This window comes from Nyctibius grandis, chromosome 13 (genome assembly GCF_013368605.1).
Source record: "Nyctibius grandis isolate bNycGra1 chromosome 13, bNycGra1.pri, whole genome shotgun sequence".
Taxonomy (NCBI): Eukaryota; Metazoa; Chordata; class Aves; order Nyctibiiformes; family Nyctibiidae; genus Nyctibius; species Nyctibius grandis.
Window position 1 is genome coordinate 9,856,660 of NC_090670.1, and position 25,790 is coordinate 9,882,449.

Genomic DNA, 25,790 nt, shown 5'->3' on the forward strand with positions numbered 1-25,790 from the left:
CTCCCTTCTTCCAGCATCACCTCAGTCTCTTTATTCATGCTCAGTTTTCCCCTCCCCACCGCCTAAACTGTTTCTTGGCTTGAGTGGTGCTTCACCCCTCCCCAGTGCTCACTTCTTCATCTCCTTATGATGTGCAACCCTATCCCCAATATTAAATATCTTTAATGCAGTGAAATGGGCTCTCCTGGGGCACAATCCCAGTGGGAAGACCCCTGCCCACGGGTTTGCTTTGCCCCATTTCCTCACAGTTGGTCTATGCCAGGGCTGACAGAGCACTGGGATGCAGGAGGTGAACCTTTCCGCTAGCTGCTCACAGCTGAGAAAATTTGGGGTGCAGGGGTACTTGCTTGTCCCAGGTGCATTCCTGGCCAATGCAATGCTTTCAGGTTACTCCTTCAGCTGCAGAGCAATGAGTGTTATTACCCAACCCCTCCTGCAGTGCTCCAGACCCTCCACTGATAAGGTCTCACAGATGTACTTGGTCAGCACATTTCATGGAGCTGTTCAATGATATTCAAAGCTGTTAATAATGGCATGGAATAGGATCCGCTGCCAGGGTGAGTGCTGAGGCTTCCGCCTAGCCTGGCGGTTGCTGTGTCACTGCAGGATGCCATCAGCTTTCTCGGCTCCTTTGCAAGTGGCAGGAGATCACAGAGGTCCCCCAAGATCCCAGGCAATGATGGAGCAAGTCACTGGCACAGAAAGGTCTGAGCACCCATCCTGCATCCTGGCTCACCAGGGGCTGTGCCTCTGTTGAGACCTGGAGTTGGAGGGTGGAGGGACACAGCTGTGCTGTGCCACAGGGAGGGAGCCAGGCAGATGGAAGGCATCGCCTTGTCCATCTGCAGGTGGCATCAGGCCCCTGTCTTGGAGCCTCCTTTCATCTGCTGCTTTAGCAAAGTTGGGATGTGTTGGCTCTGAAGCATTTCTCTTGGCTCAAGATGAGAAACCACTTTTACCTCTGTGCCTTCGCCTTCAAAGCATGCCCCAGTGAGCGTCAGCTGGGCCAGCTGTAGTGGCCCGGGTCGTGTCTGTCCCAGGCTTCCTCTGCATGGAAGGGAAAAGTCTCCCTTTGACAGAGGGGCTCCCACAGCCCCTTGCTCAAAGGCCCAGTGATGCACGAAGCTCTGCCTTCGTCTGCCTTCCTCTGTCCTCCCCGCTCCCAGAGCTCTCCCCAGAGCCTTAATCTGTCTGGAGCGTGGCCTGCCTGCAAACTCCTCTGTGCTGTGGCGCGTGACGCCCCCCTGGGCCCCTTCTCCGCTTTCCCAGCAGCCACGAAGGCTGTGCCGGGGTCGGCAGGGCACAAAGCTGCTGCTGGGAGCCCACCCTGACCCCTGGCCCTGGGTGCTGTGCCGGGTGCGGGCAGCCCGCCTCTGCCAGCCTGTGCAGACCTGCAGGCGGCCACGAACACACCCAGGAGGGTGTGAGCAGGCAGCAGAGGAGCAGAGCAGGGCTCTGCTGCGTGGGACGCCCAGCTGAAAGCCCAGCCCCAGCACTCACCTGGCTTGCCGGCGTCCCAGCTGCGGGAACCCGACTTCTGCAGGGAGCAGGTATTTTGCCCGCTTGGCTCGCTGCCCCGGGGTGGCAGCCCATGCCATGGGGATGCCATCCCGCGCTGCCATGGGAGCTGCAGGAATGCTGGCGGAGCAGCAAGGGGGGTGATCGTCCTGGCCCTGTGTGCAGCTGAGGGGGGGGAAGGAAAGGGGCTGTCCGTGCTGTTCCCACACTACGGAGAGCAGGGACAGGGACCCCAGGGCTGACTGCAGGGGGGAGATGTGGGGTGTGAGGCTGGGAGTGGGGGGGTCTGGGCCAGGCTGTTCTGCTCTTACTGTTGCGGGATCACCCTGTTCTCCAGACTGACTCAGGAGCTCTGCCCTCCCACCTGCGAGGTCAGGGGACAGTGAGGCTGGGCGTCAGCTCCTGCTGACCTGCCTGGTGGCATGCAGCCCTTGCTGGCTTGGCTCCACAAGGGCAAGGGGGTCTTGGCCCTGCCCATGGCCGCCTGGCTGTCCTGTGTCAGCAGCCCTGGGGCACAAAGGTCCCTGCGGGGCTGTGAGTGCATGCTGCTGTGTCGGTGACTGTAGCAATGGATTTGTCACTCCTTCAAGCCCCCTGTGCCTCCCACAGTAGGGCTGGGGGTGCGCTGTGGGGGTGGTTTGGTGGGAGCTGAAGGCAGGTTCCTCCCAGCCCTCACAGACCCCCAGCTCCCACTATGTAGCTCTCCCCTTGGAGCCAGAGCAGAAGCTGAGCAGGGTCTGGTGTGTGCCCAGTCCTGTTGGGGACCTGTGCCCTGTGCAGGTGTTGCACAATAACTACTGGTGCTGCTGCTGCAGTTCCACTCTGAGCTGGGGAACAGGGTGGCATTTTCTCTCCAAACCTTCCAGATAGCACCACTGGCACAGATTTGTGGCCAGTCCTGTGCCACTGCTCTGCCAAGTTCCAGTCCTGGCAGCAACAGCCTCTTGGAGCAGCTGAGTGCTGAAGTTCAGCTGGTGCCCACAGCCACTCCTACTGTACTTTGTACCCTGCATGGGAGCCAGCTGGGGTGGGTGGCAGGGTTTCCCTGAGCAGCTGCTGGCACTGGTACTCTGCCTGTGTGAGCAGCAAGGTGGGGGACAGTGTGAGTCCCAGGGGTTGCTGGCTGAGCCCACTGCTCCGTGGTGGAAGTGGTGCTTCTGCTTCTGGTGATAGCAGAGGTATGATCCTGCAGCCAGAGCCCCTGGGCATCAGGGAGGGAAACTGTCCGGTCCCACAGCTTCCTGCACTTGTGTTAGGGCTGCCTCCTTCAGTGCGATCACTGAGCAGGTCACAGCTGCTGATCTGGTCCCTAGAAGACAGAGGGAGCAGCGGATTTGGGCACCCCTGTGCTGCTCAGCATCCCATGCACCTTGGCTGGCTGGACCTGCTGATGGCACCCCCAGACCTCCCCCAGCCTGCAGAAGCCAGTTGGGCAGGTTAGGGGTTCCGCTCTTGAGTTGGTACCTGGCTGTGTGTGCCCCAGTGTCCCCTGTTCTCTGTGGGTCCTGGGGGACGCTCTGCACCAGAGCCCTGGAGACCAACACACTGGTAGTATTTGGGAGCAAGGTGCTGTGTGGGGATGCTGCTGTGTCACTGGGGGAGATCAGGCTGCCCTTGGCCACAGCCAAGGCATGGCAGAGCCACTCTGGTGTGGCTGGCTGGGGCTAGGAGGGCCTGGACTAGCTCTGGTCCCCCTCTTCAGGGTCCATGTTGGGATGAGGGACAGCCCTGCTAGGCACACCCTTGCCCCCAGTATTGGAGAGGGTGTGGCAGGGAGGATGTGGTCTGCTGGCTCCCCTGCCTGGCTCAGTGGTTGCAGTGAAATGAGAGCCTGGCTTAATCTGCGGAGTGATAGTGTTGTGTGAGGTGCCTGGCCTGTTGGGGAGGTTGGGATGAGGAGGGGGAGCAGCTCCACAGCAGGGTAAGCAGTAATAATCATGAGGTTTCTTGGTGTGGATAAAGGGAGACCTTGTTTGGGGCTCCCTGCTTCCTCCAGCTGAGCACCAGGAATCTGGGGACCACAGCGAAGTGTCCTGACCCTCTCCCCTTTGTAGTGTGTGGGGAACTCAGCGGGTAGCTCTGCACCCAACCTGGGTGTCTGTGACTGTAGCGGTGGGTTTCCCCCCATAACTGCTACTCTCCCCTCTTCCCATAGTGCTTGGACCAACAACCATCCGGCGCCTGCTCAGCTGTAGCTCCTCCGGCTGCCCTGGGGACCTCTTGCTGTGCGAGCTGGGCTGGAGGGCTGCCAGATCGTGCTGCCTTGGCAGGGACCTGGGCTTAGGGAGGAGGATGGGGACTTCCCAGGCTGTGACACATGCCCCCTGCTGCGTAGCAGGAGCCCCGGGCTGTGGCATGGGGCTGCTTGGTCCTTGCAGCTGGGCTGCTCCCGGGGAGCCTGGGTGCAAGGTTGTGTCAAGCTGGCCGGCGAGGCTGCTGGCCCCTGGAGCCTGCACGGTGCCCCTGGAGCCTGCACGGTGCCCCTGGAGCCCAGTCAGAGCACTGAACCCTGGGCTAGGGAGCAGGCCCTGCTCCCTGCCAGCTCCGGGCTTGCTCTGGCTCGTAGAGCGAAGGGTCCCCGAGCAGCCTGCTGAACAGGTTGGGCTGCACCCTGTGCTCCCGGTTTCCCTGGTAACCCACGCCTTGCCTGGGGACACGGCCAGCAGCCCCGCTATGTCTTAGGGCTGTGGGGCGGCCGCTTGGCAGGGTACCGGGACCCTGGATGCTGCAGTGCCGCATCCCCACGGGGTAGGGGGGCGGTGTGTGTTGGGAGGTCTGTGCCGACACACTGTGTGCATCCCCCACAGGACGCTGGACCTTTGGCCTGGGACAGCCTGGTGCTATGGCAGACCCCCCTGGCTGCTGCCGCCCCTGTGCCACCTGCCTGCTCTGCCTCTACAGCTGCCAGTGGATCACCGCCAAGAAGGAGAAGAGGAAGGGCCTGAGAACCACCAAGGTGATACCATGGGTGATGTTGAGCTGGGGCCGGCCAGCCCCTGTGTGGGAGGCTCAGAGCGGTGGCTTGGGTGGGGAAGGGCCTTGGCTGGGGGGCTCAGCCCAGACATTGGGCTGCTGACCCCTTGTCACTGGTCCTGCTCCCTGGAGCTGAGCCCCAGGAGAGCTGGGGTGCTACCTGGCACCCTCTCTGTCCAGGGGCTGCCCTAGCCTGCAGCAGTGAGAGGGTGAGTTGTCTATTGCTGCTGGGTGAGGAGAAGGGTAGAGCAGCACGCTGGCAGCAGCGAGGCTGAGCCACAGCCGTCCGCTGCCCAGCCGAGCGTGCGTATGTGGCTGGGCTCGCACGTGCCTGGAGCAGAATGCTGCGCTCCCCGAGGGCTGCGCGTGGCGGCAGGTCCTGGGGTGCTGAGTGCCTGGCAGGACACGTGGGAGGCATGGTTCCTGGCTGGGTGCATCCCCCACCAATGGGGTGCTGGAAGGGGGTGTCCCCAGCAATTTGTAACCTGGGATGGGTGAGGCCCTGGGATTCTCTGAGGTGTCCAACTCCCATGGGAGCGGCTGTGCTGCTGCTTGTCCTGTCTTGCCCGGAATGTGCGAGTTGGTCTGAGCTGCCAGGTGTCCTGCTCAGCACCTGTGCCACCCCTCACCTCCCTGTGTGCGTGGGGCTGGAGACCCTGAAGCTGGACCTAGTTTTGGCTGGGCAGGCAGGAGCAGTCTGCAGGCTCACTGCTGCAATGGCAGCCCTGAGGCACAGCACCCCTCTCTGCCCAGCCCACAGATCACCCAGCTGGAAGGGAACAGGACCTGGCTCTCTGCCCCTTCCCTTGCCCAAAGTCCCAGCCTGCTCCCGGGGGCTGCCGCACGGGAAAGGAGGCTGTCCTGCCACAGGGTTGTCCTCCCCAGCCTGGCATAGGCAGCTTTTTAGTTTGTTGTAGGAGATGATGGTCCATCTTCCTGTAGCATGGGTCCAGCCAAAAGAGCTCTCCTGGGGAGCTCTGTTCCCTCTCCATGGGGCAGCTCAGTGCCTGGACCCGTAAGGCCAGTGCCTCCTGTGACCCCCTGTGCACCTTGATGCAGGCTGGGTGGTCCCCAGGGGTCTCAGCAACCTGGCCAGGGTCTAGGTCCCCTTCAGGTGTGTGCATAGCTGTCATCTGGCTTTCAGTGCGACTGCAGCTGGTTCGTTTTCCTCTTCTGCGTCTTCTTCTTCACACTGGTGTGGCTCTACTTCGCCATCATCATCCTCAATGATTTCCACAACTTCAATGAGTGAGTAGGATCCCACAAACAGCCTTGCTCCCTGAGTCCCCCCTTGCCCCTCTGACCATCCCCTTTGCTGGCAGGTTCATCTTCAAGCAGACGAAGTTGTGGCTAGACTGGTCCCTGGTCCTGCTCATAGCTACAGCCATGCTGATCACCTACTCGGCTGTGCTGCTGGTGAGCCCTGCTGATCCCACCTGGGCTAGTGGGGGTATGAAGCTGTGCGGAGCCAGGTGGAGCCTGCAGCATCCAGCCTGCTGGAGCTGTGTCAACCTGAGCATGGCCAAGGACCCCATCTGTGTTGGGGGGCTAGAGGTCCTGTGGCTGAGTTCTGTGCCTGTAGAGGGCTGAGGTGTGGGGTACAGCCCAGCTCTGACATCTCCTTGTTCTTCTCGCAGGTGCTTGCTTTTTGCTTGCAACTCTGTGGCCAGCCCTTGAAGCTACACTGGCTGCACAAGGTGAGAGACTGGGGTGGCAGGGAGATGGTGCCTGCCCTGGCTGCCCTTGCAGCTTGGGAAGCTGTGACCAGCCTACTGGGGCTGCATATGGCTGCTGTGACCCCACTGAGTGGCTCTGTGTCCCTGCTGAGATGGGCTGCAGTTATTTCCCCCACCACATGTCTCTGGGATGGGAATATTCTCCTTGCTCAAAGCATGGGGTACAGAGCTCAGCTGCAAACCCAAAGGGGGGAAGTGAGGTCTTGGGACTTGCAGGGGCTCAGGAGGAAGGGATGAGGAGGAGTCTGCCTGCACTGCCAGAGCAGAGCCCAGCTGGCCTGCAGGATGCTGTGTGCTCCCCTAACTGCCCTGTGCCCTGCCCCACAGACCCTGCTGATCTTAACTGCCTTGGTGGTGGCTGCAGCCTTCACAGGGCTGGGAATAAAGTGGGCGGAGGAATGGAGAAGTGCACATATCTCCTTGCAGGTGAGTCACCTCGATACCAGAGACTCCCCCACTGCACCTTGTACCCAGCTTGTGGGGATGAGCTGAAGGGTGGTGACTGGAGCCCCCAGCATGGCTGTGTGCCATGGAGGTTAACTCCCTGCCCTTGACTTCTCCTGCCTGGCCAGGCAAAGTGCTCCTCCTGCTCTTGCAGTCCTGCCTGGAGCAGCTGCGGTCAGGGTGATGAACAGTGGCTGGACCAGAGCAGGGAGTCTGTTCAGTCCGCCCAGGAGCCTGTCCTTCCCTCCCTGGCACTGTGGCTCTTCCAGCAGTGCTGGCTGCAGATCCCTGGCATTGGAGCATGTGGGTTTTGGGGATGGGCTGGGCTGATGCTGGCTGACACCCTGCCTTTGCCTCCCCAGGCAACAGGTCCCTTCCTTCACATTGGAATCGTGTGGGGAATGACATTGCTTGCCTTGCCCCTGGCCAGCTTCATCTACCACACCCGCAACACAGGTAATCCCCCTCCAAGGTCTCCACCTTCCCCCTCAGCTGGTGTCCTGCTTCCTACCACCCAAACGAGCAGCACTGGTGGCAGAGTGGTGCACAGAGCATTGGTGCAGTGGGAACAGGTCCCCAGGACTCAGTCTAGTAGAAAATGCCTGCTCTTGGTTGCTGCTTTCCATGCCCAGCCCTTGGTGCAGCTTCAGCCCTTGCTGCTTTGCAGCTGAAGGAGGGCTATGAATGGCAGACTGAGTCCTGCAGAAGTGCTGGATTGGGGTGCAAAGACATGTAGTGGGCCAAGAATTAAATCTGCAGTGTTCCTGAGGCTGGGGATGCAGTGCCTGACCTAGGGCAACCATAAGTTAATGCCAGGCGAAGAAGCCTTGGCTTATTCCTAACAGCCTGCAAAATACTTCCTCTGTACCTCACCCCTCTGTCATCTTCTCTGTCTCTGCCTGCAGGTCTCAAAGTGTTTCTGCTGCTTGTGTACTGCGCAGTGATGGTTGCACTGTATCTGGCTCCCCTGGGATTGACCTCCCCTTGCATCATGGAGGAGAACCAGCTGCCCCCCAAGCCAGCCCTGGTTGGCCACCGAGGAGCCCCCATGGTGAGTGACCAGCACCATCCTGGCACAGTGGTCAGGGTGGATGGGACAGGCTTCTCTGCCAGCAAAAGCCAGGCTGTGCCTGGCCATGGGGCACCGGCATCAGACCCTTACTGCTGCACACCTGGATGAGCTCTAGCCAGCTCAGTAGAGAGGAGTTCCCACCCCAGCCAGGTCAGCACAGGGCCGGAGGATGGGTGAGCATAGGATGATGGGTGAGCATAGTGTGATTCTGCACAGCAGCCACAGGGCAGAGCTGCTTGCTGAGTGCTGCTGGACCAGGAGCAGGTGACTCTCAGCAGAAAACCTGTCTGTGTCGTGTGGGAAGCAGGGCCTAGGCAGGCTCTGGCTGTCTGCACCCAGCATTTTTCTATCCCCCACCCTACCAGGGTCACCCCAGTCTCACTGTGGTTGCCCTAGAGCCCAGCCAAGCTGCTGGGTGCAGCCAGGCAGGGTGAGTTCCTGCCTCCTGCCCCTTCCTGCCCATGCCCTCTGCACTAACACTGTTCCTTTTCCAGCTGGCCCCCGAAAACACCCTCATGTCACTGCACAAGGCAGTGGACTGTGATGTGCAAGTCTTTGAGACAGACGTCATGGTGAGGTAAAGGGGCAGCAGGGACTTGGAGGGAGGAAGGGGCCTGTGGGGTGTTCTGGAACACAGCTGGAGGACTGATATAGCCTGCGTTTGGAGGCAGCCCTGTTCAAAGGGCTCTGCCATTCCCGCCTTCCCAGTATGGGACTGGATCCAGCTTGGTGTCCCAATGATCTGGGAGGGGTACCGGGTTTCTGTCCTCCCCACGCAGGTTGCCTTCCAGGGCATTAGGAGGGAGGCACCACGAGGGGAGGGGCACTGCTTGGAAAACAGACCCTGGATCTAGTTCATCTCATGCAATCCTGCTACGGGCACAGCTGTTGCAGTGAGCAAGGAACTACTTGGTTCCTGGCTTGGTCTCTGGGTACTCTCTCTGTCTGGTGCTTTCTGGACACTTACCTTTTTGTGTAGAGGACCACAAGTAGGCATAAGGGTGGGGGTTACCCTACTGGGGTGGCTGGGAGGGGGCAGAAATGCCAGGGCAAGGATAGGAGACAAACAGCTTGCAATGTAGAGCTTCCCTGTCTGCTCCTTTGCCAGTGCTGATGGGGTCCCATTCCTCATGCATGACGAGGATCTCACCAGGACCACCAATGTGCAGGCTGTGTTCCCTGAGAGGGCTGCCCTGAACAGCACTGCCTTCAACTGGACAGACCTCCAGCAGTTGGATGCTGGCAGCTGGTTCTTGGAGGTTAGGATGCCCCTGGGTTGGCTGGTCAGGAATGGGTGTGTTTGTGGGTGAAACATGAGCCCTGCCCTGGGGAAGGTTCCCTCTGCAGCCCTGGTCCTGGCAGACACCTGGACAGGGTGCAGAAGCACTTCCACACCTGCACGAATCCCTTGGGTGCGGTTACGCCCCAAGCTGGGGTTTGTTCTGACTCCTCAGCTGAGTCATGGAAGAGGCTGGTTTGAGGGGAGATGTCTCATGCGTTCGCTCTGAGCTGCACAGCCTGCCTGGGCTTGGAGGCAGCTGTGGCAAGGCTCTTCCCAAAAGGTGACTAACCAACTGGTGAGCTGCTCTGAATGCCCACGGGTGTTGGGGCTGCTTGAACTGTGCTGTTAGTGGGAAGAAGGTTGGAGGTGCCCTGTGGATGTGCTGGGGAAGGATCCCTGTGCCTGCCTGCACTAGAGAGCACATGGAGAGAGAGGCCAGTGTAGGAAACTGAAAGCCAGAGACGGCGACCAGTTTGGGAGGTGGAAGCTTACGGGGGTCTACCTATGATGACTAACACTCTCTCACCCTTGCAGCGGAGGCCTTTTCCCACCGTGCAGAGTCTTTCTGCTGTCGATCGCTACGAGGTGACTAAACAGAGGATCCCATCCCTGGAACAGGTGCTAGAGGCAGCCAAGCAGACCAATATCTCCATCATGTTCGACCTCCGGCCTGAGAACCACAGTGACTACCAGAGCTTCGTCAATGCCACCCTGGAAGTGATCTTAGAGTCAGGCATCCCACTACAGCAGGTGAGCTGGCCACTGCCCCACCAGTGCCAGGCTCTGCTGTCGCTGCTGCCATGGTGGGAAGTGCCCCGCCAACCCCACTGAGCATCCCTGCCACCCCAAACACCACATTCCTGTATGTGATCCCTGCTGGGGAACCCTGTCCAGGTGTGGGGTTCTCTAGGTGGGAGAAGTTGCCAATAATTAGGGGTTAATGCCTACAGCTTCGGACCCCTCCAAATACTCTGGTTCCTCAGCACTGGCCACCCTGGTGTGTAAACAGTGACTCAGTCTAGGGAGGTGACCAACAGTGCTAGCAAGAGAAGGAAAACAATGCTCAGGCTTCCACCTCCCTGCACTGTGCCACACCTCTCCCTGCAGCTCTGGAACGCTTGCTGCAACCTCCTGTGTTGCCTTTGCACTTAATCCAACCTCAGCAGCACAGGACACGTGCTGCCCTGAGGGGATGAATTGGCCCTCAAATCACTTTCCCTTCTTGGCTTTTTGGAAATGCAGAGCAGGAGGGGATGCAGCAAAGACTTGTACTGTAGTGCTGATCCAAGGAGCATTCTTGGTGCAGAGTTGGGGCCAAAAGGATGCACTGATCCATTCAAGGACCCAGAAATGACATAACTGCTGCAGCTTTCTTAGGCTGGAACTACTTTCTCCCCTCAGTGGGGTCTGTTGTGCTTACTTCTTGGCTGGGACAAGCTCTTAGGAGACTGTCCTGGCTGAGATCTTCGTGGAGGAGCTGAGCGTGGAGAGGAGGGCAGGAAGCGGCTGACAGAGCAGGCCATGTGTGCCGGGACCTGCAAGGCAATATCAGAAGAGAGCAAGCTCTCTGGAGCACCTCTCCTCTGCATGTGCTCTCTGGCTTTTGCCTAGGTCCTCTGGCTGCCAGATGGGTTCAGGGAACAGGTCAAACAGCAAGCCCCAGGTATTCAGCAAGTTTACGGCCGAAAGAGACTCCAGAATGAGAAGGAGCCACTGCTGCATGTCAATCTGCCCTACCAGGATATGAGCTCTGAGGAGATCAGGTGAGAGCCCTGTGCCCAGGAGCCTGGGAGCTGTGGGGCCTGGGCACTGTCCCAGGAGCCAGCAGAGGTGAGGGCCAGCTGAGGCTGAGTGCATGTGCACTGCTGGGTAGGGCAAGGTGTGTGCTACGGCCTTGTGGACAAGCATGCCTTATCAGGCAGGGCTGGTGCCGGGATGGAGCTGGCTGCAGTGCTCTGCCTTGCCATCAAATCTGCCCTGGGTCTGGCTCTCCAGACAGTTGCTCCATGTGGCTGCAAATGCCGGATCACATCCCAGATCTACAGTCCTCTCTGGTTGTACGCTGAGCATGCCAGCACCCTGCTGTCTGCTGTTCTGACCACGGCTGTCCTTACACAGGCAGTACCGCCAGGACAACATCTCTGTCAACTTGTACGTGGTGAATAAGCCCTGGCTCTTCTCCGTGCTGTGGTGCTCTGGAGTGACATCTGTCACCACCAATGCCTGCCAGGTGCTGAAGGAGATGAAACGCCCCATCTGGCTGCTCGTAAGTGAGCCCTCCATCCTTCACCCTGCCCCACAGCCCTGTGCCCCAGGCACTTGTGGGTCCCTTTCTGCAGCAGCCCTGGGCAACCAGCTGCCTGGAGGGTGGCTTTTGTTCAGTGCTGTGCTGGCATGGGAACGTGTGACTCTGTATAAGGGACTGCTGGCACAGCAGGCTGGGCCATGCCACCAGCACACCACCCCTGGCTGGTGCTCATGGCTTGTCTTGTTGCCTTGCAGCCCAGCAGCACATACCTCATGATCTGGATTGTTGTAGACTGCACTTCCTTCCTTGCCATCCTCTGGGCCTTCCTCTTGCTGAAGTATGTTTGATCCCTTTCCCCCTCCTGGGGCAGGTCTGTTGGGGGAGGCTGTAGTGTGCCCTGGGTGGCTGGTACATACCCAAACCCGGTCCTATCTGCTGTCACCCCTCTCTGGACTCGGATCCTGGGAGTCCTCTCCTGTCTGGCTAAGAGAGACAGCAGTGTGCGGAGGCAGGCTTTACCACCAGGTTGAAGCTAAAAATCTGGCCTGACCCCTCCTCGAGCTGCTGGATGCCTTAGTTCACACTAACTAGCTCCCTCTGTACCCCAGGGCTTGGTAGGCTGAGGCTGGGGACCTTGGCCCTGCTCCTTTACCAGTGCTGCAGGCACTAAGAGCAGATCCCTGTGGGGCTGTGTGTCCTGTGTGGCCCCACAGTCTCCAGCTGGGAGCTCGGGGGAGACCAGACTGAGATGCTAACATTGAGCCTATTCCATCTCCTAGGAAATGCTCCCAGAGAAGACGGCCAGCGGGTGAGTGTGCATGGATGTGAGCTTTCCCTCCCTCGGAGCCAGCCTGTGCCTGCGGGACTTTCCCTGGCAGGCAGCTTTCTCCAGCAGAACATGACAGAGCAGTTTGGGATGGTTGGGGGAGGAAAGGGAATCCCAGCCCAGGGAATTCCAGTCCTGCCCTTAGCAAATGGCCCTGTGGGACAGCGTTGGGGAATCCTGCATTCCCCAAGTCTCCTCAAACCTGCTTTTCAGGCCACTCCGCCTGTCGCTGCCTGCGATGACTGTGTTTTTTTTTTTCTCTCTGTCTCCCCAGAGTCCGAGACGGACGTGCTGCTCACAAAGATCAACAGCTTGATGCAAGAGTGACCCCTCCAGCCGGCATCAGCCATGGGGAGGGGCAGCCAGAGCCCTGCACAGCTCAAGTGGGGAGCATTCCTCAGGCCAGCTTCAAGGCTCCTTTCCTTTGCAGACTCCTTCCTGAGCTTCCCATCCCCCGTAGCCTTCCTGGCTCCTTGCGTGGTGCACAACTGCCCTCAGCTGAAAAGACTTGGAACTGGATTCCCAGTTCCCCCTGGCAGTGAGGAACTGGAGCCTTTGCAGGAGTTTCCTGGGGCTGGGTTGTGCCTGCGGGCTGAGTACTTATCCGGCGGTGCTGGGGCTAAGACCTCTGCCCTGGGGTTTGGAGATTAGTGGGGATTTGAGTCGCTGTTTGGTGCAGGGGTCAGCAGCAGCTCTGCAGCCAGTGAGGGGAAACCTTGTTTAAAGTGCTGCTGCCCTGGGGGCTGCCCTGCCCCATGGCTTGAGGAGTAGGAAGGGGGGTGCGAGGGGGTTGGCTTTTCACAGGATGGAGGGGGAGCTGAGCTCTTCCCACCCCCATGCGGGACACAAGTCCTGCCCCTGCTGGCTTCATGCTTGTGGGCCAGCGTGCTGGCACCCCATGCAGCAGTTAGTGCCTGTTGCTCTGGGGGGAAAGGGAGCTGGGGGTGGAGGGTGCCCGGGGCGGACAGGACCATGGTCACGGTCCAGGCTGCGGAGGTGTGTGAGGGAGGGGGGCGGTGGGACTCAGCGTCGGTCACTTTGCGGCAGGGCCTTGAACTTGGAAAGGGATCGGGTCAGTTTTACTTGTTCCTACTTATTAATGTCAATAAATCAGCGGAGCGGGACAGACCCCGAAGGGGTGAGTTGGCCATAACCGCCTCCTCCCCTTCCCCTCACCCCTTGCACCCCCACCTTTACCCCCAGCTCCCGGCTCCCTGCAGCGCTGCCGGCGCCGGGGCAGGCGCAGCCCGGCCGGTGCCGGCCCCGGGGCAGGCGGGGATCCGCGGCGCGGTCGTGCCATCTAGTGACGGCGCGGGGAAGCGGTGCCGGGCGCCGAGCGGCTCCTCCGGGCCGGGCCCTCTTCAGCGCGGCGGGGGGGGCGGCCGAGCCGGGCGGTGCCGGCCGGGGCTGCCGGGGCGGGGTAAGCCCGCCGAGCAGCCGCGCCCCGGGGCCGAGCAGCGGGAGAGCCCTCGGTGCCGGGGCGCTCCCGGAGGCGGTGCCGGCGGGCGGGGGGCGGCTCCGCGGCCGGTCCCCGCGGGGCGGGGCGGGCGGCGGCTCGGCCGCTCGCGGTCTGGCACCGACCGGAGCGGCCGCCGGCCACGGCGGAGCGATGATCCGCCGGGAAGGTAAGGAGAGCCCTGCCCTGCCCTGCCCTGCCCGCACCGCGGCCGCCGCGCTCAACAAGTGTCTGCCCTGCCGGTACCGGCCCCGGGTTGAGCCCGGTGCCCCGCGCTCCTGCCGGGAAGCTGCCGCCCGCCCTCCTTCCCTCCCTCCCTCCATGCTTCCTTCCTTCCTTCTTTACCACGGACCAAGCGGCCCTGCCCGGTGCACCCCCGGGGCTGAGACCCGAGGACCGGGTGCCCCAGCTTCACGCCCTCCCCGGGCGGTGGGACACTCGTGCCACTGTGGCTGGGAGCGGGGGGCCATGGGATGCTGTGCTTGCAGCACCCTTGGGTGCTGGGGGGAGGACGGGTAAGGGGTGTGTGGGCCCTGGGAGGAAGGACCTCCTTTAGGTGGGACTTGCACCTTGAGGCATGGTGAGGTGGGCCCTGGACACCACGTGCTCTTTCTTGGGTGCTGCAGGAAGGGTGCGCCGGTCTCTCCCCTGTGCAGGGGGCACAGCAGTCGCCTGGGTTTGGTGGTCCAGGGCCAGTGCTCCCCTGCTCCAGCTGGCTGTCACGCGGTGCTGGTGGCCAGCAGCGCAGGGGTCATTGCAGGGGGCACTCTGCTCTTTCTGTGGAGCCTGGACTGAGGTGGGATGTTCACATGAGGTTCACCGTCTTTGTGTCCTGGTGTGATGGCTGCAGTTCTCCACCTGCTTCTTAAGCTTCTGCTGGTAAGGTCAGGAATGACCAGGCAAAGATGACTCAATCCCGCTCACGAGATGCTGGGTAGTGTCTGAAGCCACTGTCTGATCTTGCAGAGACCTAAGCCCTTAGTGATAACACAGGGCTGGGACACAGATAAAGCCCAATAAATCTGGAGCTTAGGGAAGTCCCTGCTTTTCCCAGAGCCAGTGTGGAGCCCAGCTCTGGGCAGGAGCTATTCACGCTTCCCCAGGCTCCTTTCTCTGTTCTGCTCCCACGATGAGTCAGTGTGGGCCAGTGACCCAGGCAGGACACCTTTCCCCTTTCAGCTGAGGATGAGCCAGTCGCTCGGGCTGGGACAGCAGGTGGCACGCACCCTAGCAGACACAGGCACCCTTGTTCAATGACCTGAATTCCCTGCCGAGAGCCCTGGGATGACAGGGTCATCCTTTCTGCATGAGTTCCTCCATTAAAAGATGAGTCCCCAACAGTGGCAGGATGGCTCCCCCTCCTCCTCACACAGATGCTCTTTGTTTGCGGGCTGCCTGGGTGACAAAGCAAAATATTCACTGTTAAGGCTGGCATGGGCTCAAGGTCCACAAGAGCTCCTCACACATCTGAGAGATGGGTCACATCTGGGGCTGGAGCTGGACTGGCAGCTCTGGGCATCTGCCCAGAGAAGCATGGAGGTGTCCTGACACAGAGACATCGTAGCTCCACTATTTTAGGTCCAAGGTTGTCTCACAGCTATGGTAAGCCCAGCCTTTAACCAAAGCATTGCTTCATGGCAGCCTCCAGCTCCCCTCCTGGCCAGCATCCCTCCTTCCCTGACCCCAAGGCACCTTGTTCCTCTCCCAGTGTCTCCTGCTGACCCAAGGCTGCTTGCTGCATGGAGCAATTCTTACACTTCGCCTTGTAGAAACCCAAGTTTTGCCACTTGTGTAGCTGAGCTGTTTGCACTCTCTTGTGCTACATTAGTGGAGCCACGTTCAGCTTTGCTGCAGCCATCTGGCCCTGGGTGGGAGACTGCAACTCCTGCAGTAGTACTCACAGCCCTGTGCAACCGGGACACATCCAGCTCCTGCATGGCTTCTCTGCCTGGGAGGTGGCAGAGGTGATCAGGCTGCCCAGTGCCACAGGGTTCGGAGGTGAGTCAACCTGGGTCTAGCTCCTGGTTTTCAGGGTCGAGGAGGGCCAGCAGGCAGAACCACTTCCCCTCCAGCCCCTGCCTGGCTTTCCGCCATGGCCCCTCTGCACCTTGCAGCTCTTCCAGGTATGTGTAAGGAGGCTGCTTTTGTGGCTGTCTGACTCTTGAAAATCCGAAGCCAAAAGGCAACTTGAGGCATTATGCAGGTGAGCTCTTTGCAGCCCTCCAAGGCTGCCCTCGAGCCTTTCCTGAAGATGCCTGTCCATCCTTCAGTGTTAATGCCTTGTTACTCCTGTGTCATCTCTGCAGACACTGAACGGGCAGTGGAAATTCTGACCAGATACCAAAGCACCCTGCGGTCCCCAGAGGAGCAGGAGCTAAAAGCCTCCATTGGAAAAGTCTCGCACGTCTTCCAAAGTGAACTCTTCCAGGCTCTGCTGGGTAAGCCCCTGCCTTGTGGTCCCTGGGGCTTTGTGGTCAGTGAGCTCTCCTGGGGGCCCAATCCTGCACAGCTGCCTGGCACTGACCAGGCTGGGTGCATCCTGTGCAAACACATGGGTGCCTGTGACGCCAGGGAGCTGGGCTGTCTTTCCTCTCCAGCGCTTGGGCAGGAGGTACTGGGGGTCAGGGAGGCAGTCGCTGGGTGTTTGCGACATGAACAGGATTCCTCAGTCAGGTGATTGTGGACAAAGGGTAAAGCCTTCTTCATCAGGCCGTGCCAGATCTGTTCGGCACCTGCTAAAGGACACTGCAGTGCTGTGGGCACCCTCTGCGCAGTGCAGGCGTGGCGTGTCCACAGCCACTGCTGTGTTTCCAGCTCTGCAGCCATACCAAGGACACCCTGCCACGGGGCCTTGCTCCTCCCTGCTTCCCTCAGCCTCATCACAACCTGCTCCTTTCCATTCCCGCTGCTGGCCCAAGGGGAAACTAAATTTTTTGTCTTTGAGAGAGAATCCATGTGTATGTAGCTGCTTTTGGGGGGTATCCTGGCCTTTCTTGCGCTGAGACCCACAAGCACTTGCGAGTAACATGCTGTGCAAGCGGCTCCGTTTCACACAAGAACCAGGCTTGGCAGCGAGGCTCGTCTTGGGGCTGGGCACCAGAAAATGCCATTTTGAGTGCAACGTAAAGTTCTCTGGGTGGATTTAGACAAACACAGCTGGAGTCTTGCCGGAATATGCAGCTTCTCCGTGCAAGACGCACTGCTGTCTCGCTGAACAAGGTCATTTGAAAATGCACCTTCTTTGCAAAGTGGGTTTTTTTTAGAAAAACAAAATTCAGTGTTTTTTCTTGCCTCTTCATTTGTACAACCCATTCTCCCAATGGTCCCCAGCCCACGGTTAACCCCACCCTGGAAGCAGGGCAGTGATCGCCTTGGCAAACCTGACATGTGTCCAACGCCCCTGGCTGCTTTTGTGTGCTCCCCCGGCCCTCCCCAGGGCTGTGCGAAGGCAGCAAAGCTGCTCTCCCAACGCCCAGAGCTGTTCACATTAGCACAAAAGTGTTGCGGAGTGAGCGTAGCTGCAGAGAGCCCGTCCGCGCACACGCCGAGCCGGCTGCGGTTTGCGTGTTGGCACACGGGTGCTGCACAGCTTCCCAGCTCCCTGCTGTAAGCTGTCTGTCTCAGTGTCCTGTCAACGCTGGCATGAGGGAGTGTTGCTTGATTGCTGGTGACCTTTTCAACTGGTTTAACAGGATATTAGTTCCCCATGCCAGAGCGAGCTTTCTCTAGATGTGTTTACCTAACTCGGAATTTGCATTAATTACTTCCGCCCTTTCCCCCAGAGCGTGGGTTTGTGAATTCCTCCATCCCTGCCACGTGTGACACTGTCCTGCGTGCTCATTGTGCCCGCACACAGCTGGCATATACCAGGGTCACTCTGTGTCCGTGGTCCGGACCTGCTGGAATGTGGTGACAGCTCTAGGAGGGTGGTGAAGCATTTCTATTTTATTTGCTTTTCACCCTCCCCTTTTTGCAGTGGGCTGCTGTGTCTGTCTGAAGTTTGTCAGGACTTACGGAGCTGGTTCGGAGTTTATCCGAGGGAGGAGGAATTGCAGGAGAGCCGTGGGTACGCCTCTCGGCGCAGGGGCTCCCATCTCGCTCCCCCAGCTGTGCCAGATGCTTTTGGCTCCGGAGAGGTCTCAGCTTGCAGAGGTCCCTCCTCTTGCCTTTCAGCAACATGGGCCTGCTTTTTTTTTTTTTTTCCCAACCCTTGGGGAACATGAATACATGAGCATGGTACATCCTTGTCCTCAGATCATGTGCTCCTACAGGTAATGCTCTCCTAAGTCATGCGTTGGCCAGTTTGAGTTTGAACACCAAAGTGCATTATGCTGTAGTAGAGCTACCAGAAGTGCCAAACATCATGGAGTTTTCTAAGTTGGTCCACATGAAAAATGCCAGGCATATGGCTTTCTGTATGCTATTTTTTTTTTTTTTTTTTTTTTAAGAATAAGCTGTTTTGTGGACTCCAGAAGCCCCAGTTTGGCCAGCTCCAGGGGAGGATCTGATGGGATGTTCAGATAAAGCCTGTGTGGTGTCCAGGGCTGGACGTATCCGTCACCATGACTGTGCCCAGCGTTACTCTGCACATGCACTGTTTTCTGCCAGACTCCTCTGAGCACAGCACAGCCCCTTAAATCCTTGTGACCACCGTGCCAGACTCAGCTCCCTCTCCCTGGAGCTGCCCGTGCCCTGGGGCACGCTGACCCTGCCAGGACAGCTCCTGCCCGGTGGGTGCCGCGGCAGCTGGCTCCGCGCAGCCGTGCAGGAGCTGCTCCATGCTGGAATGCACCAACCCTGCTCCGCACAAAAGAATTTTCTTGGTGGCGCAGAGGGAAAACAGGCCGTGCTGGCTCCCTCCTCCCGGCCCCTCTCTCCCTGCGTCTGAGGCCGCAGAGCCGAGCGCGTGACTTGCAGGGAAACAGCCTGGTGAAAGTGCGCTTGAGGAGCCGGGGCTTGGGGACGCTGCAGCGGGGCTGGGGTGATGGTGGCTCTGCTTTCCCTCCACTCCCCAGAGCCCCTCGGGGAGGTGCTTGGTCCTGTCTCATGCCGCCAAGGAGGAGGGGGCTCGCACGGAGAAGCAGCTCGCTGACCTTTCCTTCCCGGAGCTGGGGCTGAAAGGGGCCGTTGTGCCCTTTGCAGCGGGCGAAGCTGGGCGGACAGGCAGGGCTTGTGTGCGCTCGGCCGCGCCGGCTGCCAGCAGCCCAAAGGGCAGCGCTCCTCCCGAAAGCCCTCTGGGGCTCAGCTCCTCTCCTGCGCCTGAGCGGAGGCTGGTGCAGACCCCAGTTGGGTCCTGTTGGCTGTTCGAGCCTCCAGCCCTCCCCTGCAGCTCCTTTAACCCCAAAAAAGGTTCCTCCCAGAGAGCCCTGCTGCTGCGGAGGCAGGAGGAGAGGCAGGCTGTTGCTGACCCGCGGTGCTTCCCTGGGTGCAAAACTCCATCTGGGAACTCAGCTCGCCAGCAGCGCTGCTGGGGGATGGTGGTCGTGGCTTCACCGGGTGACTGGTGCCAGGGTGGAAAAGTGGAGGAATCTGGAGGATTCCCAGCCCTGAGGACTCTTCCTCTTGCAAATTAGCCCATAGCCAAGGATGGAAACTCGTAGCTTGCTTGAAAACTCTGCTGTGGTGGCTGTAGGTGTGAATCCTCCCTCCTGGTGCGAGGCTGGACTTTCAGCTTGGGGTAAATCTGTGGTGATGCAGCTGATGACAGTGCATGTGTCAGGGAAAAAATGTCATTTTCTGGAAGTGCAGTGACAGCTGGCACAAGGGCACTGCGTTTGCCCTCGGATGCTGGTGCTATAGAAATATTTAATTACACTTATTTGACCTATTGACACCAGAAGGAAATTGTTAGACAAGTTCTAATCTCTGTAAATCTTGAGCTACTCTTCCTTATTAGACCCAGAGCAGATTTACACTGTCATCAAACAGAAGTTTGTCTGTAAGACGGAACATGCGGCATCATCTTTTGCTACCACAGTGTCCTCTTCCTGAGGCTTTTCAGGTAGCGCCGCTCTTAAAGTGCGCAGGTGACGCAGACTTGTGTGCAACTTGTGATGCCCATAAGAAATGAAGGAAACCAGCATATATTTAAATTATCTTTAATGCTACACACACCTGTCCCCTAAAATGTATTCCTATCATGGCTGCGCCCTTCGCTGCCTGAACCCCATCCCCTGATCCTGAAACTCCTCTAATCCCTGGTGCCAGCAACGATTCCCTTTCCCAGCAAGCACCTAACGTGGGCTGAGGGTTTTGGAGGTGGAGAGTGGCTGCTTCAGAGGACAAGCTTCCCGCTCTGCAGGCACGTTGCCAGCTTGGCTGCCCAAGGCTATGTTCCTGCAGCAGACGGGTGACAAACGGGGACGCCGGCAGCAGTGCACCCCTGCGACGGGGCTCTTCAAATCCTGTTTTAATTTTTGTAAAGTTTTGTGCATTCCAGGCGCAATCGGTGCAGCCAGGAGCCCCTGCTATCCCGTTACGCAATGACTATTTTTATAACCAGAGGGAGAGATGTTTTTGCATGAAAACAAAGTCCCCTTTGTCTGGCTGTGCGACGACTGCTTGCTGTGACCTCATGTGTGATTTGGGAGGGCTTTGGGGGCTGCCAGCAGCGTGCTCGGCACCTGGGAGGCTGTGGAGGGGATGCCCCAGGTGAGGTGAGTGGATCTGGGGACTCCCGCTCCTCCCATCATTGCTGGCTGTCCCATTTCTCCCAGGGCACAGGACAGGGCCTGGCAGTGGTGCAGCACGAAGCAGCAGCTCCAAAAGCAGCATTGATGCTGGGCAGTGGCACGGTGCTCCCTGGACTCAGGCAGCCGCACGGCCTGGCTGGGCTCCCTGCGGGCACAAAGCTGCTCTGCTGGCAGCCAGGATTTATAGCGGCTTTTTTGCTGTGTCTGGGAGGTCACCAGGCAGCCCCTGGGACCTGGATCATGGGGATCGATGCTGCTCCCCATCCCATCTGCAACACGAACGTGCCGCTGTCGTGCCTGGGCATCTGGTTAAGCACAGGGAGAGGATGGGGACCTGCGCCTGGGGATGCAATCCTACTTTGTGAAAGCCTCTCTGGGAAATAGCCGCGGGCCGTGCTCAGCGTGTCCCTACTTACACTGCCCAGCACTCGTCAGATTTCCTTTGGAAATCTTTATAAAGTGGGCATTTAATACCCCAGGGTGCCTCGGCGTGGCATAGTTTCAGGTGAGAAATGGCCCAGGGAAGGGCTGGCACAGCCGCTTCTTCCCCGAGCTCCCACGGAGTGCTGAGGGAATGGCCACAGCCCCTCGAGCTGTGACCCACTGCTTGCCCTTGGGGTCACTTGCCAAAGAGGGACGCTCCAGCCTCCTCAGCAGCGGACGCAGGTACAGAAAATGAGCTCAGGTTCCTGCTGTGGCTTTCCCTGCTCCGAGTGCTTATTTATGCTGCCGTGACTTTTTGGCCCTGCCGATCCCGCCAGGCTTCCTGTTTCCCAGGTGCTTGAAGGGATTTATTACTTTTTTATGCCTTTTGCAAGGCGTTTACCAAACTCCTTTGGCTGACCTTTTGGAGCTTTACCTTTAACCTGGCAGCATTTACCATCCTTTCTGGTTTTCTCATTTGGACGCAGCTTCAGCTTTTTAGACGAATGTCTTCTCGCTTTTAATAGCCTCCCTTCCCTTGTGCTCCAGCCTTGCTTTCCTCCCTTTTGCCTTTACAGTATCCTCTGGCCAGGCACTGTGTGTTTGCTCTGATGTCCCCGTGGCATCTCTCTAAATAGGCTCAGTGCCTCTCACAAATGTTTTACCCTCTTTATTACCCCTTTCAGTTTCTTTATAAAAAAGCTTCTCACTTTTGACGTAGTTCCCTTTCTGAAATTAAACACTTCTGCAATGGGTATATTGGCTTTCGTTGCTCCTACAAAGGTGCTGGATCTGGAGGTTCGTGTCTGACCCGGCTCTGGAGATGAGCTGGGGGCGGCTGGAGGCCGGCAGCTGCCTGAGTGCGTGGCAGTGGGAGCTTCCTTAGGGAGGAGCAAAGACCACTGCAGCCCTGCTGCTCCCTGCAATCCCCCTCCCCTTCCAAGTGTGACCGAGAGAGGGTAAAATGCTCTTGGCAGGTGTAGGGGAGGGTCTGGGCTTCCACAGCCCCCCTGGAGCTACACACAGTCTGCAGCTGCCATCAGGTCCCGCTGTCACCCTGTAACTCTCTCTGGAGCAGTGAGGGCTGGGACACCCCACTCACACCTCACTCCAGAGCCACTATGATTTACAGCAGCAGACTCAGGTCCTTGGAGCCCAGAGCGAGGATACCTGGCATCTGCTTGTGGCAATGCATAGGTAGTATTGTGCCAGGTGGAAAGAGGGAATTTATTGGGGGAGGAGCTGGAGATGAGACAGCTGTAGCCATCAGCTTTAGAGCTTGTACACCCTGAGCCTGCTGTCCTAGTGCCCTGTGCCCTCTCTGCCTGTCCCTGTGGGGGCAGGGGTGCTGAGGAGCAGTGATGGGGAGGGCAAAGCCTGGCAGCATCAGGGCAGGCAGGGGCTGCCTGGTGCAGGAGGCTTCTCAGAGCAGAGGGGACATGGGACCATGCATGGGGCTGGCACAGCCTGGAGGAGAGCGGGATGGGGTGGGTTTGTGATTGATGTTGCTGAGCATGGTTTGCTCTTAGTCCCTGTGAAGCATGTGGTCATTGCTCCGTGGAAAAGCCTGTGCCTTCCACAACCATGGGGCACCGCGCACTGAGCCAGGCACCCCACTGCACCTCTTGCCTTGTACAGGGGAGCACGGTGGGCAGCACGGCAAGGGTGGGGAGCCAGCAGAGCCCTGTCCCAGCCCATCACCCAGGTGCCAGCCTCTCACAGAGGGCTCAGTCTTATGATGCTCTGGGGGCAGAGCGGGTGGGCACAGACCTCACACAGGACGCTGGCATCGGGCTGCCTCCCCGGTCCTGTGGATGTTTCTCGCGCTGTTTTGCAGATATCCACGAATTCTATGATTTCACGCTGCGCTCTGCACCCCTGCAGCCTCCCAGCCCGGATGCACGTCACAGCACAGCCAGGCAGCAGCATGGGGCCAGCGAGCCCAGCTCCGAGGTCACACCTGGAGAGCCCCAAAACCTCCCCAAGGTAAGAGCCACTCCGGCATGATGCTGCGGGGCCAGACTTTGCACGCTCCTTCACCGAGGGAGAGGCAAGGGGCACGGGAGGCTGCTGGCCACCGCAGCCCAGCCAGCTCGCACCAGGGATGTTTCCACACCTCCTCTGTCATAGCTTGTCTCATTAATGAGGCAACTTCTCTGATTCACAAGTGTTAATTGAATTACTCCTAATGCAAATAGCTTCAGCTCCTGCTCTGCTGTGCAGCTGGATTAGTTGCTGCCGTCTGACGCTGTCTCCCATGGAGATGTTTCAGCGCTCTGATCTAGCCACCTCGCAGGCTGCTTTTGATAAGTGAAGTAGGTTGAGGCTTTTAAGTTTCCCTTTTCAGGATTTTTTCTCACTCTCAGGTGACTTCTGTCTCTCTTATTTGCGTTCTCTTTAATTTTCAACAGCCTTTTAAAAGATACAGCACCAGGTGGGGAGGCAGGAATTGAGCAGTAGGGTCTCAGTTATCTCAAAGGCACCAAGGTAAATAAAATTGCCTCGTGCCTTTGCAGGTCCTCTTCCCATCCCCCCTCACTGCCTTGTGCCCTGCCAAGGGATGCTGTGGAACCCCCCTGAAATGAGGATACAGGAACATTTGTGCAGAAATGCAAAAATTCAGGGATTCCTCTTTTCAGTGAAATAATCCTATCAGATAAATACCGTGTTTCTGCCTCATGGGCTGAACTGGCTTCCCATCATATACCTGCGTGGACACCAAATCTGAGCGGCACACAGGGACGATGGAGCTGAATGATGTCTTCTAAGGAGGAACACTTTAAAGGAGTTTGATGATCAAGAACAGGGCGGACAAAACTGCTCACACTCAGTGCAGGAGATATCTGTGTCCCTCTGACTCAGGAACTGGTTTAGTCCCATTTTTTCTTGACCCCTTTCACATTGACAGTCCCTTTAGTTAAAGGCAAACCTGCAGATCTAGTCTGTGTTTATGAATGAATTTTTAGTGATGTCATACCACAGGCAGTGGGATCCTGCTTTGTTTTTTTGGGTCTCCTGTAGCCTTGATCCACCCACTAGTGAGCTCTGCTGGCAACGACCACTGGTCTCTGCAGCCAGACCAGTCCGTGGGGCCCTGAGATGTGACAGTCAATAAGGACATTTAAAAAATCAGTGTGGAAACAAGTGTGAAAGCAGCCGTGGGCCTGGCGCAGCTGGTGTGGGAGGCACTTCTGCTCCCCCCGAAGTGCCCTACACGCAGGGAGTACTAGAAAAGCAGCTGGTCTTGGGCTTCCCTGCACCAAACACAGCCCAAGCCCATCGACGCCATCGAATCCCTCCTCCTTTCTCCAGAATATGTGTTTGAGGCATCTTGTGTTGCTGAAATGTGACATGCCACAGGGAGCTGCCCCGGCCCAGCGGCAGGACAGCCCCAGGGTCCCCCGCTTGCAAGCCTCCACCGTCGCCTGCAGTGACCCCGCTGCCCATGGGACCAGTGCCAGGGCAGGCTATCACGGGCGGTGGGATGCTCACCAAAGGCAATATGAGCCCCCTGCGTGGGGGAAAGCTCGTTTTGGCCCTTCCAGAAGCAGTGGGAGGGCTTGGAGGCAGCTGGCCTGACCTACCTGCATGTACCCCTTGTCTCATTTCAGGATCTGTCCCAGGATGGTGAGCAGAGGCTTCCCGCAGGGGCAGGGGACAGCACGCTGGGGACGCCGCCGCGGCTGGTGAGGGTGACGGCACGGAGGACAGAGGCACCGGCCAGCGTCTGCAGCCTGGTGCTCGGCTCTCGCAGCGCCCTGCCCCAGGTGAGCCTCCGTACGCCCCACGCCGCGTCCCGTCCTGTCAGCCCAGCTGGCGGCTGGCACTGAGGGGACAGCACTGGGGCCGTGTGCCGATCGCACCGCAGGAACGGTGCCGGGCAGGTGTTTTCCTCCCCCGGGGCTGGCAGCGTTTCCTCACGGCTATCCTGGGGATGCTCAGGCTAGGAAATGTAGCGGTCACCTGTGCCAGGGGCTGGGTGACACTGAAATCATCCCCTTGCACTGGCATTTGCCGTGGCCCGGTGTCAGCCCTCAGGGCTCGGAGGGCGGGTGGATACGGCGCAGAAATAAAGAGGCTGCATGGAGCTGGAAATTCTCCCAGCCCCGTCCCTCTCGCCCCCAGCGCTGGCACACTCCCACATTGCAGATTGGCGTATTTTTTTCTCTGAGCTCTTAAATGGCAGGTCCATTCCTCAGCTTACCGGGAGCTTCTCTCTGCTGTCTTATTTACCCAGAAACGCCATTTATTTGGATGTGCATGGTAAATCTCAGCTGCCTCCTGGTGCAAGTGCATCGTTCGGGCTACGCATTTGAGGGGAGTTTTAGGGACAAGCGAAGGGCAAAATGTACATTTGGGAGGGATGAAGTGGCCGGGATGGATGGAGCTCACCACAGATTTAAAATGATATGAAAATGTTGTTTTCCTTGTCATAGTTTGAAATAATGCTTGTTTGCTCAGTCAAAGTCTTCTTCCGAAATATTTTAAACACGAAAATTGCACTGCTGCTTTTCTCACCTTTTTAAACGTTTCCCTTCTTATTCTGGACTGCAATAAAATGGGTAATGCCCCATTTTTTTCCCTTACTGTTTAATTTCTCCTTTTCTTCTTGCTACTCTCTCTGTTTTCAAACATTCACCAAATCTTTACCAGTTTTGGGAGGGTGGGACAGTGGTTTTCTGAACCCGACAGGAGGATGAGCTCAGCTGCCGGTCCCTGTTCACCAGTGGGAGGGAACAACAACAGCAGATGAGGGAGTCACAGGACAAAACCCTTGAGGAGTGAGAGCCTGATCAATTGGCAACAGTCAGATTTTAAGGGATTTTCTTCCTCATTGTCCCAGGCTGTGGACTGCAGTGGCTCTTGCATCCAGCCCCAAATGTCTGGCTGAGTGGCAACGTCTCTTTTAGCAGCAACCACCTAGCTTTGATTTTAAGACTTCACACGATGGGGAATCTGCTGTGTCCCTACCCTTGCTGGCCTGGTGGTTATTTGTCCTTCCCATTAAAAATCTGCACTTTGCTGATGACACAAAACTGTGAGGAGTGGCCAATACACCAGAAGGCTGTGCTGCCATTCAGCGAGACCTGGACAGGCTGGAGAGTTGGACAGAGAGGAAC

General features: G+C 58.3%; 2 protein-coding genes across 3 annotated transcripts in view; both read left to right on the top strand.

Annotated features, from left to right (window-relative positions):
- The first annotated feature begins 4,360 nt into the window (after positions 1 to 4,360).
- On the top strand, positions 4,361 to 12,426 carry GDPD2 (glycerophosphodiester phosphodiesterase domain containing 2). The gene is made up of 15 exons (XM_068412063.1): positions 4,361 to 4,474; positions 5,636 to 5,739; positions 5,814 to 5,907; positions 6,129 to 6,188; positions 6,555 to 6,653; positions 7,034 to 7,127; positions 7,577 to 7,722; positions 8,238 to 8,320; positions 8,852 to 9,002; positions 9,560 to 9,775; positions 10,637 to 10,788; positions 11,144 to 11,291; positions 11,528 to 11,610; positions 12,053 to 12,081; positions 12,374 to 12,426. Exons 1-15 carry the CDS (start codon positions 4,361 to 4,363, stop codon positions 12,424 to 12,426), a joined length of 1,626 nt encoding a protein of 541 aa, XP_068268164.1.
- Positions 12,427 to 13,708: 1,282 nt separating this feature from the next.
- DLG3 (discs large MAGUK scaffold protein 3) overlaps positions 13,709 to 25,790 on the top strand; it is a 78,755-nt gene continuing 66,673 nt past the window's right edge. Inside the window, exons 1-4 of one of the 2 annotated variants that reach the window (XM_068412107.1) lie at positions 13,709 to 13,724; positions 15,862 to 15,993; positions 22,508 to 22,656; positions 24,282 to 24,437. In XM_068412107.1, coding sequence (XP_068268208.1) covers positions 13,709 to 13,724; positions 15,862 to 15,993; positions 22,508 to 22,656; positions 24,282 to 24,437 — 453 coding nt within the window. The remainder of the gene's footprint in view (positions 13,725 to 15,861; positions 15,994 to 22,507; positions 22,657 to 24,281; positions 24,438 to 25,790) is intronic. The other variant, XM_068412108.1, reaches the window with a different exon arrangement.